This window comes from Anastrepha obliqua, chromosome 5 (genome assembly GCF_027943255.1).
Source record: "Anastrepha obliqua isolate idAnaObli1 chromosome 5, idAnaObli1_1.0, whole genome shotgun sequence".
Lineage (NCBI taxonomy): Eukaryota > Metazoa > Arthropoda > Insecta > Diptera > Tephritidae > Anastrepha > Anastrepha obliqua.
The window spans coordinates 50247361-50261890 of NC_072896.1; the positions used below are offsets into that span (position 1 = coordinate 50247361).

Sequence of the window (14530 nt, forward strand, 5' to 3'; positions counted from 1 at the left end):
AAAAATTATTTGCATTATTTGAACTATTCTTAGTCTATGATTTTTGTTATGAATCAAATCACCGAATACTTTTTGTATGTTTTGCTCAGATTTAACAAAAACTTTTGCCAAAATACTTCTTTGATCACCTTTGCTCAGTAATACATAACTGAAAAAAGTTTTATGCAATTTTAACAAATAAAAATTTAAGTGCAAAGTTAATCGTCCTGTCGGAATATTTATAATTTTTGGAATGGCGGAGTACGTCAATCATATTTGAGGCTTGTAAATTAGACAGCTGCAATATACAAACAGGAAATGGCGCGCGTAAATGTCAAAATAAAGATTTCCATCACTCAAAACCACTTTTATATCTAGTAAAAAATGTTACTCAAAACCAAAATTTTGCGCCACCTGTTTTTTGAACATTTCATATTGCATTATATATATTTTTTAATTTCTTCTTTATTTGTTTATTTATTTATTTAAAGTTTATTTATTTATTTATTCACTTATTCATGTACAAATAAAACATTCTCATCTTCATTTCTAGCTCAGCAAAGAAAAGACGTGGTTTTCAGACAAACGAAACGGGTCGTTTCTTACTCTACTCCCTCTATGGCTGGGGCTTGCCGACTCTAATGACTATCATTACAGTGTCACTGGCTAAATCTGATTTGCTGAGTGAGAATTTGCGTCCGAACTTCAAGCAGGGTCGTTGCTGGTTCACATGTAAGTATTGCAGTAATTTCTCCTTATTCATCCCCTCTTTATCTAAACCAACTCTTCTTTATCCATTACAGATGGCACATTTGCCTCAGCAAATTTACTTTTCTTCTCCGGACCTATTGGTGTGCTCTCACTTATTAACTTTGTACTGTTTCTACTAACACTACGCTACTGCAATCGCGTGAAACGAGAGATTTTCCGCATGCAAAGTTCAAATGCCGAGAAGCCAGTATTGCGACGACGTTTCTTTGTAGACAAAGCTCGTTTTGCGATGAATACCAAACTTTTCATTGTGATGGGTATTACTTGGTTCATGGAAATATTGAGTATTATTTTATACGATCGCAAACAAATGTTCTTTTGGGTGATCAGCGATTCATTCAATGTGCTACTGGGTGTTTTCGTATTCTTCATATTTGTTTTCAAGAAACGCATTTGGCATTCAATACTAACAAAGCTTGGTTGGTTTAAATCTTATTTGTATTATTTGGCTATAACTAAAAATGTAATCTTATTTAATAATTATTTTGCAGGTTTCCGTTCCAATGAGCGGTCGAAAACGCTACCTCATGCCACCTGCGCTACACAGTCCACTTATGCGCCACAAAACCTATCTATGGTGCGCCTAAATGCCATCGAAGGCAATTTGTCATTGCTTTGTAATGCGGCAAAGAATTAGCTTAGACATTGTTGTTCTCCCACTCATATGTGTGTATGTACATGTGTGCATTGTGATTTCGTAATATTTGTATATAATTTATATTCTTTCTAGGTGTGTTAAATTGCTGCTGGTCACGAAAATCTACGAATTGACAATTTTGTACACATTTGGATGTTATTTTATTAGCATTACGCTTGCTTGTAGGATATTTATTTACCATTAAATGCCATATTTAAATTCATAGCTTAATATGTATGTAATTTACATTCAGATTAAAAATACATAGAAAATATGAAAAACGAATATTTCTTTCAAGACGAGCCATTGAGCCATTGGCAGGACTCAAACTATACTTTGATAGCCGATTCGTCTGGTTGCGGATGCCAATGAGTAGGCGAATACCATTGCAAATAGAGGAAACAAAGCCAGCACCGAAAGCATTACACCAATACTGGTGAGGTTAGTGTTAATTAAACGTACCAGTTTCGGTATGCAACCCTGAAATGGATGTAAGGAAATTTAAGTAAATATTTGTGATTTGGGTGAGGAAGTCATACTAATGCAGGAACTCTAAATACATAGAATCACTACTCACTATTTCTTACTATGAGACAATCCCGCGACTAATGGTTGCCGCCTGAATCTCTGTAAATTCTCTACAAGGCAATGTTGAGCACCTTCGGCAAAAATTAAAACATATTTACAATTATTTGATTACCCTCCAATACATAAGCATTATGATGATACCATATACAACATTTTGCAATGTAGCAGTCAAATATTTGAGTATCAGCTGAGTATCATATAAGAGCTTATATCATCATTATCACTAGTTATAAAAGTGCTCAGTGAAATACTCATTTTTATTCTAGCCATAGGAGAAAACTGAGCTATTCTCCATTGACGGTGTGATATTCCATTTATCTTTTACCAATAGCAATTTCATATAGGTGAAAAATATTATTTTGGGGAAAAAGGAATACATTATTTTCTCCGTAGATGGCTGTAGTGATCGATATCTCGTAAAGTATCGATCAGACAATTTAAAGTTTATGCTCGTTGTCAAGGTGACATTTCACACTAAACAAATTCTTTTGCAGTTTTTTGCTTGTTCCGGTTGAGAGTTACAGAGACAGCATAAAGCTCTGCGTTTTATCTTTTACCGAACGATACTGCTCTTTTTCCATCTTAGCGCAAATCAGGAAACACATCTTACACGAATAGCTGCCAAATTCAAACTTACCTATAAATCAGTTTGAAATTTGTTTTGCCGTCGTTTGATAGATTGCAGCAGACGATGCTAATACCAACTTGTCTCAGAAGCCCTCTGCCATTAAACAAGGATACTTATTGAACCGCCCTCGTAAATGCAATTTTGGTTTCGTCGGTTGCGATTAGATATTTTTGATATTAAAAAAATGTCGATAATGTTGATGAATTCACAGAAATAGTCGAAGTTGACCGGCGTGCTAGTAGTCGTAGCATCATCCAGGAGCTAAAGATCGATCATTAAACAGTTTTAAACCATTTGCGCAAAAATGTTACGCCGAAATAATGAATTTGATTTTCCCCAAAGCAGCTAATCATTTTTATGCTTATGTATAATATAATTACTGCTGATAACTAAACTGCTCTTTATTGTTATCACAAATTCCACAGCACTAACACTCAAACTACTTATTTTTGCAGGCTTCTTTTATATTTTACTTAGACTCGTACATACATAAATATTGGCGAAAAGGATTGCTAATTCTTTTTTTATTGAAAATAATTATCATTTGCGGTAATTTTCATTTGAGTATAATTCCCAAATATTTATGGCTCAAACATACCCAGGTATTCATTCTGAGATTCAAGCAGCACTTAGTCGATGCTGATTACAGTAGTGATTAATCCTCCGGCCGATGTTTCGGAAGCCACGTTCGCCACTAATGTATCGGGCTAGACTCGCATACCATTTTCCAAGTAAAATACTGATAACATTTTAGGAAGATTCTTGAAACTACATTATTTCCAAGTTAAGTCTAAAAAGACTTGGCTGAGTGCTTTGCTAATAGTGAGTAGTGACTGCAATCAGAGTCCTAACATAAGAGTCCCAACATAAAACAACTCACCACTTCATGCATAAGACCCGTTTGATTTGCTGAACAGTAATTTCCAGTTGCACCCGCATTCCAGCAACACGAATTGGGTAGAGAATTTTTCGCCCAGTCAAGATGACTCTGACCACCGCAACATTCCAGCTAAGAGATTGTAAAAATTACATTAGTCAAAGTTAGCTAGACGTGGGTAATTGAGGGTATTTAGAAAACTTCCAGTTACACTTATTTTTTAATGAATATATAATATATAGTAAATGTACAAATCTGTGAGCATTATTTGAAGTAGGGAAGCGGCTCTGAATTATAGGAGAACATTTGCCAACACTTGGCAAAAAAGCTAAAAGATTGAAGATTGCCATTCTCGACTTCGCACAAACTTTGATAAATAAAAGGTGTTTCAAAATACCCCCCTAGATTTTTTTTTTTTTTGTATAAAGCATGTCAAAATTTAGGCTCTCTCTGGCTTCACAATTTTTATTCAAAATACGGCTTTTAACAATTATACTTGAAAATTACATCATTTAAATGACCATGAGCATGACTATGTCTCGGTCTCGGAGGATCTTGATTATGCTGACGATATATGTCTAATGTCATCGAAGCATTCGGGCATGCCCAATGAGATCGACGACTTGGTTCGGGAATCGAGATCACTAAGAGTGAATGTGGCGGATCGTGTCAACAGCTTTAACGCGACGAATACCAATATTGAAAATGTCAACTCCACTTAAAAGATTATTACTTTACTTTTTAAAACGAAAAATTCCGTAATTAATACTTCAGATTAGAATCACAAAAGCCCGTGGCCTGTTTGCGCAACTTAACAAAGTTTGAAACTCGTCAACGATTTTCACTATTACCAACGCATTTTTAATTGCAACATCAAACTGGTTCTTCTGTATGGACGCGAAACATGGTTGATGATGGACTTGGTCGCCAATAAACTACAAGTTTTCATCAACTACGGCGGATCCTGCGCATCAGATGGCCCAGTACAATCGAAAATACAGATCTTTTAGATCAACTCAAGCAACTACCTATCAAGTCTGAGATGAGACCTAGAAAGTGGAAATGGTATACCCGACACCTTATGAAAGGATCCAACTGAATTCTACAGACAGGTGTTAGAAAGGCACCCGCAAGGTATGACACATAGCAGACGGCAAAGTCGGCCTAGGGGAAGAGATCGCTTGAAAATGATAGTCGTACCGGAAAGTCATTTAATGAAATTAAAGCCGTTGCGAAGGATCTTACGCGATGGAAACGTTTTGTGGAGGCCCTATCTCCATTTGGGGCAAAAGGAATTCATTATGATGATTATGAGCACAGCTATAGGTAAAATCCAGTCCAGTTATTGGTCTGCCAGTCCTTTTTCTTTCTTCCAAAACAAAACCAGTTTCCTGAAATTGTTTAACCAAACTTTGAATAGCCGACTCATTCGGACGATTATTTCGACCCAAAAAAATCACGAATTTTGCGATATTTTAAAATAAGTTTCAATATAAGTTTTTAATTTCCATCTCTGGAACAACATCAAGACGCGCGCTACAAATAGAAGGAGAAGCTTGGCCAAACGCCTAACAGAAGTGTACGCTCCAATTATTTATTTTGTTTGTTTTTAATTTTAAGGCGTTGTTCTATCGTGTAAAAATAAAAAGGATTATTTGTTGTTGTAACAGCAAAACATTTCCCATAATTTGTTGGGTGATAATCCTTTTCCGGATTTTCAGGTCGTTCTAATAACGGAGAACTGACTCTCGGGTGACCGAATATAAAGCGGGTGAAGTACTACACTTCTTCGGTAACCAATTAAGAAACAGGACCGATGCACTCGAAATTCAGCTGGGTATTTGTACTCTTAAGCCAACTGCTCTAATATTCATTTCTCTTTGGATAGATTGCATCGAAATAGCTCGGTTGCTGACATTAACTGACCATTGTGGGGTTTTGATAATTTACTACAACTCACAAGTATTATTCAAGGTAGCACAAAATTAATCATTCAATTTCTTTTTGAGTAATTTTGATTGGTTTACTGGTAACAACGCCGTTTCCAATACCGGCAACGATGCTTACAAATCACATTATTTTAAAGTGATTGTTAGAGGTAAAATCTACCTCGCAACGACCACAGATATGTCAGATAAAGTTGCTTATTCTTGTATACTAAAGGTTTTTGTCTTCGTTGGAGTTAGCTCGGTGCTAGTTGGAGTCCGTTAGAAGTTACACCCGTTTGTTACCTCCCACTGTCTAGTGGGAAATGTTAAGTACCACCTCAAAGAGGCCTGTTCTGACCCTACTGCCGCATTTAAATTATATTTTGGTCAAAAGTGCATGCACGTTTCGGGAACATAACATACATACATATGTACTGATACATATATGTAACTTGTTAAACCTGAAAAGGGAGCGTTTTTTAAGCATTCATTGTGTTTGATCGAAAACTTTTTAATTCTAATAAAATCGGAAAGCAGAAAGGGAAATGGGAAAGCGAAAAATGACAAATCGTTATTTTGACCTCAGAGGGACTTTCAAATCGCCAAATTGCCAAAGAGATTGGTCAAAGTCCAAATGATGTGTATCTTTATGTGAAACAAGGTGCCTCCTATGGTAAGAACTACGAAGGCAGAAGTTTAATGCCTTTAACACCGAAGGAAGTCCGCAAAATTCTTAGGATCGCATCAAAAATTAAAGAAATGGCAAATGTTGCAGCCAGCAAATCCACCGTTCGAAAGGCTATTCTAAAAGCGCCACATTTGAAGCATAAAAAAATTATAAAAAAACACCTTTGAATAAATCCCGCAAAGAAGTACGGACTACGTGGCTTGGAGCTCTGTTACAGATAACGATCGCGGTGAATGGAAAAAAGTATTATTTAGTGAAGAAAAGAAGTTCAACCTGGATAGACTGTATGGATGCAATTACGATTTCTACTATTTCCCTGATTTAAGAAAGGAGGAAAGCCACTTGAGTTCATCCATGAAGGTGGTGCTATGGTATGGGGAGCAATATTGTACTATGGCGCGTTCAAATTGGAAATTGTAGACTACAAAATGACGGGAAACAGTTGTAAAGCTCCAAGATTTGTGAAAAATTTCGACCTATTAATTGGATTTTTCAACAGGATGATGCGCCTATAAACACTTCAAGTGTGGCCAAAACATGGATTGCGTCCCAAAACGTTGAAACATTAGCATGACCACCATACTCCCAAGATCTGAGCATTATTGAAAATTTATGTGGATGGCTTGCTAGTAAGGTTTATGAGAATGCGCAAAAATTTGAAGACAAAAAAGCTTTAATTCGAATCACAGAACAGTCTTCACTTGAATTATCGGAAAACCTTGGATTACTAGATCAACTACGGTTGTTTTAATAACTATTTTGTTCCATAAATATGATTGCCTCTAATCAAGTGAACCAAAAACAATAATTGGCGCTTACACCCTTTCTGGGTGTCTGACCGAGCTCCCCTCCTCCTATTTGTGGCGTGCGCCTTGATGTTGTTCCACAAATGAAGGGACCTACAGTTCCAAGCCAATTCCGAACGCCAAATAGGCTTTTTTGTTTTTAATGAGGAGCTTTTTCATGACACAAATACACTCGCAGGTTTGCCATTGCCTGCCGAGGGGCGACCACCGTTGGAAAAAAACTTCTTCTACCATTTGGTGTTTTTTGCACGGAGATTCGAATCTACGCACTTCCGAATGGTAATCATGCACCAACCCATTCGTCTACGATAACCGCCGTACATAGGTATATACAATTTAAAAATATTTTGTCGTAAAAGTCTTTAAGGAACAAGCGCACTTACACTGTTTTGAATAAAATCAATTAGAGTTGCGTTGATTCCACGTGAATCACTCTTCTGATAAGAATTGTAGTTCTTCACCTCCGTCTCAATACCGTCCGGCAACCCGGCGATCACATTATCCTTATAAGCATAAATATAGATGGACAATAGTATTAAAGTGAACATCGCAGCAATGAGAAAACCGCCATACTGTGAAATGATCAATGATTTATAAACAAGATTTGCTATTGTGAGGGATTTACGAGTATCTTACTATGACTAACATGGTGGGATCGATTTTCACTATGCATGAACAAGCTAACGAAGCAACGAACACCAGGACACCACCAACAACGAGCAAAATGTAGGGCACATAAATCGAATATCCTTCACTGATTCTTAAATAGTTTTGAAAATCGGTATGCAGCCAGATGCCGGTTAAAATGATTAAAAGACCGACGAGCTAAAGTTTGAGGAATTAAAAAATTTATTTATTTAATATATAGATCGATTTTAAATGCATACGAATTTTTTGATCGCCAGCGTGTACTCACCCATAACAATAAATTGAACAATAACAACATTCCTCTTATGAAGTAAAATGAAAACATGACGCTTGGCTGCAGTTCTTCTTCGCCCATTCCATACCAGTTAAACACCAAATTTGTACTAAAGCATTGATATTAAGACGCGAAAAGATGCTTCGCATGCCAAATATGTACAAGTAGGTGCATCGGGAATTCAAAACTGTATTGTGAAGCAAATAAGACGTATAAAATGTATGTGTGCATGTATGTTTGTGTACTTATAGGAGAGAAATGGATTTTTGTTTCAATGCATGTATAAGTTCATGTGTAAATATGTAAATTTACATATAAAAGTGCATACATACGTGCACAAGGGAAATAATGCGGCTCACAAAGAATCAATTGATTTGTGATTCTTATTTTTTCTCAACTGACCGCGAGTAGCCGCTGGAAGTGATAAGCGCACAAGTCTTTGACATCATCAGCGAAGAGTAAACAAGTAAGCCGAGAAGACATCGAAGGCTACAAAAATAAAGCATTGCATTTCATTGCAGGTAGTTTAGTGTAACGGAATCTACAAATCTATCACAACACTGTAGTAAAAAATAGCCAACATCTCTCTACTATAAACATTTCGGGACTATCTCCGAACTGCTAACTGCTGTAGTTAGTGGTCTGGTATAAGCTTACAGTGGCTTCTGATTAAGCAATTTGGTGCTTTAAAACGAGATGAAGGGAGAGGTGAGGTTTTTCGAATTCGATTATGCAGGATGGCACATTTAGTGCTTTCTTAAAAAAAAAAATGATATTAAATTTAAAACTAGAAACTAAAAAAAAAACCAAAAAAAAATTTTTGTTTTTTCGATATATTATTGATTTATTCGCAAAATCAAGCATTTCCATTATTTATGGAAAGCGATCTCATTCAAATGTCCTGTTAGCCCAAGACAGTCAATGGCTCTACCTCACAATGGCGTGCTCGATATTCGTCTTAAGGGCGTTGAACGTTAATGTATTGTTCACATAGCTACGGTCCTTCCTTGATCTTCATCCTCCGATCTAAAGTCCCGTCTTCCTAGTCCTAAAAATTTAGTTAGATTTACAAAAGTCACATATTTCTTTGATAAAATTTCATGTGATGAGCTGTCAAAATGGAGCCGTTTCAAAACGCATACTTAATCTCTGTCACAGAGTACCAATTGCGTCACCCTTTCAACGTATTCAGTTGAAAATGAAGAAACCTCTAAGCGAGCTCTAAACTATTTACTGTTAGGTGTATATGCATGTAAGTATGTATGCGCAAAGATTTATATGGATGCCTATGCAGATGTGTATGTATCCGTTCACTGCCCATTCAATGCACTAAAATTAATCTGATCCATTGTAGTGCAAATGTTGATATGCGTACAATTTGTTAAGAAAGTGTTTTAGGAGAGAAAAAATATTACATTTTTTAACTTATCCGTATTCATTTATGATATTTAGAATTAGATGTAGTAAGCAAAACTTATCCTAAATTGCAAAAATTGAAAGAAGAAAAGCTGTAAAAAATTGCATCACACTTTTCATCTAAATTGTTGAAAAACTTATATAAAGCCACATTAGCATTAATATTGTCTTTATAAGTCTATAATAAATTTTAATGGCGCATGTTTTTGTTGACTATTTTAATCCAATATTCACTGCCTCTGATGAGTCTCATCAGTTATTTTAAGCCTTTCTCTTCATCTACAGCATCTCTCTATGGGAAAGCAGGTCCAACTTTTTACATTTTTGCTTTCGTTTCTGGTCTGTTTCACAGTTTCTTAGCTTATATTTTTGCCCGGAAAACACAGCAGTGTTGATGGCAACACTACCACTCCCTCCTCCTCCACTTCTCATTCCACTTGCTCTCGATAAAAGAAGTCAGAACATAGCGATCTGAGCTGCTCCGAAAGTAGCTGAACATATGCACTCGTATGTTCGAGAGTTCTTATGGCTTTATGACTCTGCCGATCTGTTACTTCTAGCATGGAACTCAGACCTCATATCTTGTCTATAGCTATTTTGCATGTATAGAGGGACTATATGTACCCTCTCGTTCAGCTCAGTTCAGCTTTTCATCCAAAAAACGCCTCGCCTAACAATTACTTTTTTGCTTTGAAAGAGTAGTTCATCATTTCGTTGCAATGAGCACATGCGACATTACATTTAAAAGTATTCGTGATTTGCCGTGTATATTTTTCCACGCATGCTAAAACTCTAACAACTGTTTTAAGGAATCCCCTGACAATTTCTTTAGATTAATTCAACTTTATGAAATGGGAATTTGTACGCATTCTTCTTCTTCTTAATTGGCACGATAACCGCTTACGCGGTTTTGGCCGAGTTTAATAAAGCGGGAGGTCTTCCTTTTCCTCTGCTACCACCAGTCGGTACCGCATCGAATACTTTCAGAGCTGAAGCGTTTGTACCCATTCGGACGACATGGCCCATCCAACGTAGCCGCTGGATCTTTATTCGCTGCGCTATGCCTATGTCGTTGTAAAGCTCATACAGCTCATCGTTCAAACCTGCGATATTCGCCGTTGCCAACGTGCAAAGGTCCAGAAATCTTACGCAGAATCATTCTTTCAAGCACTCCAAGCATCGCTTCATCGGATATTGTCATCGGCCACACTTCTGCGCCATACGTAGGCATTCAAGGAGGAAAAATATTTGCAATGAAATTTAAAAATATATTCCGTTATACTCGTATATCCAAATGGGTAACTGAACCTTGCATAGTTGTAAATTTAGAAGCACTAAGCACCTTTACTTTACTAAGTAAATAAAGATCCTAGAAGACTTTTTGATAAGCATATCTCTTATCAATCTTTTTGCTAGGCATCTAAAGTGCCGAAGAGGTGTCATCTGTTTAAGAGACTCTCGCTTTAAGTCAGATAATAGAGTCAATTGCAGACGGTCTAGGTACAGGGTGACCGATTGGTATTTTGTTCTCAGATATTGAAGGAAACTTTTTCTAGAAGACGCACTTTTAAGAAAGAAACAAATCGCAGGAATGGATGGATTACTATTTTCAACCCTTAGAACATTCTCGGCGATCAACTTGTTTTGTCAGCGCAATTTGGAGCAAAAGTTAGCGCAAGATGGCTAGAGAGAGATGGCCGCTTCAGAGTAATACTACGTCAAGGGTTCACAAGATTTCTGAATTGAAATAAATCTACAAACCGGATACTGAGGACGAAATTTGGGTTAATCACTATGGGCCTGAGTTGAAGCAGGAGACTATGTATTTTTTTTTTAACCAATGTCTGCAAAACAAAATCCTGCGGAACATAGTAAACCCGCTATACTATGGAATGAATGGTCTTGGCATACCAACTATAACTGAAGTAATGAGCTATGGCAATCACAAGCAGCGAATAAAAAATCATGTCAGCAATGCAGCATCCAGCTTACTTCGGCTGAATGTTTCTCTAATACGATTAAAACTCACAACGGTAGCAGACCTTATCGAGAGCGAGTAGCGATATAATGTAAAATGTTTTCTTAAAACAAGTTGGTGTCAAATAAAAATTGTTTCTAAACATTGTCTTTGGTAATAAGAAAACAAAATCCCCTGTTACGTCAGCAAATTAGCCGATTCCTTCAAAATCGCCAAGAGTCTAATAACGATCCGATCTTGGCCACACTTCTTGGATTCTCTCCGCCGTGCTTTTCGGCTTTTAAAAATCGGGTGCTTCAAATCATTTCAGAATCGATACTTAAAGTAGTAGGTAATTTCTATCTTTCAACTCCCACACCAAACTCATCTTCAGCACTATTTCTCTTTTCTTTACCCCACCTCTATATCTTCTACTAACTTTATCTTAACTCGATCAAATTTCTGTTGTGAATTTGTCTTGTTTTCTCATGTGGGCATCTCTGTCTTAAGATTTAATTTTCGCAATGGAATCAAGCGAATCGGATAGTTGTATTCGCACATGTACTCGTAAATGGCGCTGTCTCAAACTATGAAATGACAGCTCATATTAAGGCAGTGATGGCAAGAATATCGGTAAGACAGATATGTTTTAACAGTGAAATTCGCGGTCTCCACCTGCCATTTTTAACAGAGACTTTTTAACATAATCGATGATCGGTGACAAACGTGGATAGCCCCAACAAAGTACAGGCGTCATCACATAAATAAATGTGATTCATTAATGCGGGTAATCACATCTGTTGCCCAGTTATAGCCTAGACAGATGGTAGCGTTAATCGGAATTAACGACTCAATTCAGAATTATCTCAGGAATTAAATGCAACTAATGCGGATTGACAGCTAGACTTAATTCTCATAATTTAAACGGATTAGGAGAATTTTCGATGGCAACATTGCCAAAAATGACAGTTAATATCTATTGTAAATGAAAAATAATGAAATGTTTAAAGAGAAGAACAATGCTGGGTTGCACTAACAAGCTCAAAATTGCGTTAATTTTTATGATATTTCGGTGAAATAGTAATTTAAGATTTTTTAAAATAAATAATTATTTTTTGGTATCAGGGCAGCTAATACCCGTATTTGTTGCCTGTGGTCCATCTTTTACTGACAAAACTACCCAATAAACAAATCAGCTGTTCGCTAATCCGCATAACAATTGTCTATCTCACTGCAATTTTAATCAGATTTAATTGAGTCGGTAATCCTGATTAACGCCGCCGTCTCCCAATGCTTAAGGTGAAGCTATTAGAGCAGCTAATTTATTTTTCTTTCTTGCGCTTTGGTGGTTTGAATGTCAAACAGTATCAAATTTTGTATTGTGGTTTATTTACTTTGCGACAGAAATGTTGCCACTCGCCAAGCGCCAAATTACACAACCAAAATGCATGCAGTGAATCCATTTTTCAGACACGACAAACAACGACATATAAGTCTCGTTTCAACGCTCCCTTGGGTTTTACCAACCAAAAGAAAGGAAGTTTCTCCCAAGGCGAATTGAATACTGAAGGTAGCGTCTTCCCAGAGCAGTTACTTTATTTTTCGCGGTTTTGACCGGTCTAACGTCAGGTCCCTTTCCAGTACAAAACAAACAAAAAGAAGGGAAATTACATGTGAAAATTCGGTGGATGGCTTTTAAAATTGTAATTTGTGAAATGTATACTAATCAAACTAATGAAAACGAAGTGTCGCGTGTTAAATTATGAATGCATAAATGAATATAAAGCCTCCAAATGCAGTTTTTTTTTCTTTTATACGGATGACGTCATGGCAAGAATGTGTTTGTGTGTGTGTGAATGACTTTCTGTGTTTGGTAGTCTCTATTGCTTTCGCCTTCTCTTCCTCCTCACAAAGAAGTAATTCGCCTTTAAGGGGTTAGGGGTGGTCAAAGTCCCAAAAAAATTATGATTTTCAATAATTTGTTTTTGCTAGAAAATAAAAACATAGATTTAATACATTATGTTTCGACTTGACTTTAGCAAAATTAAAAAAATAAAATGTATAATTGTAAAAGTTATCGCTATTACTATTTTCACACAATATTTTTAAGATATTATACCTTAAGAAAATAAAAAAAAAATCCAATTTTTTGAAAATACTGAAATAATCCCTAAGACCTTAATTTATTCGTTTATTCATGTAGCCTGACGACACAGCAAATTGGGAAGGCGCAACCTTGTATTTTATTGTCATTGGTTTCCCCGGAGCCCGTGTTAAAAAAACTCTCTGCTCGAAGTTGTTTTAATTTTTTTTATTTACTCTTTATTTACCATATTTTTATCGTATTGTGAATTGAAGTGAACTATGTTTGTATGTTTGTATGCTTACATAACATTAATGCAGGTTGCAGTACAGATGCCAGTAATTGTATTTCTTTTTCAGTTTAAATGTTCCTTAGTTTATTAACTTTTATTTGTTTCAACTGCTTTATTTTAGTATTTCAGAAATTCCCTTTAAGTTTCAGTAACAAGAAGATATTAAAGATATGTATGTAGCTTATATTTTCAGTTTAGATACATAACTGTTATGATTATTGTTTTACAATCGAATGAATGTGTTAGCATTGTGGAAAGTTGTCAAAATGATTTAAATACTTTTTCTACCGTTATGTATCCATTGTTTTATTGTATGTATTTAGCTGTATAGGTGTTATTGTGGAATGTATGGATTTCTATGTTTTGGTGTCTGCGTAATTTTTATTAAATTCAAATATCAACTTTGAACCACGAACGAACTTTTTCGATTTTTCAAATATTATTTTCAATATTTTCTAATAAATACAATTTGGAAAGTAAATTTTTCATTAATTATGTATATAAGCATGTTTGTTAGTATGTGTGTATGTAACTATATAATTAAATATAACTTTTATTAAATTATTTTTTGCCTTCACTGTAGTTTTTTTCCGCTATGTACTTCCAAGACCGAAATAGGAGTATATATTATAATATGAAATTATGTTTGTATGTATGGCTTTAGTTGTGTTTGTATAGAGTGGGGTTTTTATACCGTTGTGCAAGATGCTCGTTTGCACCACTGCAAAGAAAAATCGGTAAATAAATTTTAACTGAAAATTGAGAAGCATGCTTATACTAGGTTGTTCAATAAGTTTTGCGGTTCAATGAGATATTGGTACAATCTTCATATGAACGTTTCATTTCAACCTGTCAATTCATTTTTCGTTTTCAAGCCGTTTAGTATCGACGTGTCATAGTATTTTCTACAATGGAACAAATCAACTATCGTGCAGTGTTGAATTTTTATTTTTGGAAG

General features: G+C 35.8%; 3 protein-coding genes across 4 annotated transcripts in view; 1 reads left to right on the forward strand and 2 right to left on the reverse strand.

Annotated features, from left to right (window-relative positions):
* Positions 1–1607, forward strand: part of LOC129248336 (G-protein coupled receptor Mth2) — a 40382-nt gene extending 38775 nt beyond the window's left edge. For both annotated transcript variants that reach the window (XM_054887840.1, XM_054887839.1), the window contains exons 5-7: positions 533–711; positions 783–1169; positions 1242–1607. In XM_054887840.1, the coding sequence (XP_054743815.1) occupies positions 533–711; positions 783–1169; positions 1242–1387 (712 nt within the window). In that variant the 3' untranslated portion in view covers positions 1388–1607. The remainder of the gene's footprint in view (positions 1–532; positions 712–782; positions 1170–1241) is intronic.
* LOC129248337 (tetraspanin-9-like) lies at positions 1544–8388 on the reverse strand. Its single transcript, XM_054887841.1, has 6 exons — positions 8227–8388; positions 7819–7933; positions 7539–7727; positions 7286–7474; positions 3484–3612; positions 1544–1867 (listed from the first exon to the last, which is right to left on the reverse strand). The coding sequence occupies exons 1-6, from the start codon at positions 8328–8330 to the stop codon at positions 1712–1714; spliced, it is 882 nt and encodes a 293-aa protein (XP_054743816.1). The 5' UTR covers positions 8331–8388; the 3' UTR covers positions 1544–1711.
* Positions 8389–13536: 5148 nt separating this feature from the next.
* Positions 13537–14530, reverse strand: part of LOC129248048 (uncharacterized) — a 37014-nt gene continuing 36020 nt past the window's right edge. Inside the window, exon 10 of the mRNA XM_054887464.1 lies at positions 13537–14293. Within this exon, the coding sequence (XP_054743439.1) occupies positions 14233–14293 (61 nt within the window). The 3' untranslated portion in view covers positions 13537–14232. The remainder of the gene's footprint in view (positions 14294–14530) is intronic.

What these genes read in the sequence shown, in the direction of transcription:
- LOC129248337 (XM_054887841.1), bottom strand. Translation starts at nt 8,330, where the DNA reads ATGCTTTATTTTTGTAGCCTTCGATGTCTTCTCGGCTTACTTGTTTAC. An exon ending in ATCCCACCATGTTAGTCATA is followed by an intron (nt 7,475 to 7,538) that starts GTAAGATACTCG and finishes ATCATTTCACAG; the next exon opens with TATGGCGGTTTTCTCATTGC. An exon ending in TTGATTTTATTCAAAACAGT is followed by an intron (nt 3,613 to 7,285) that starts GTAAGTGCGCTT and finishes ACAATCTCTTAG; the next exon opens with CTGGAATGTTGCGGTGGTCA.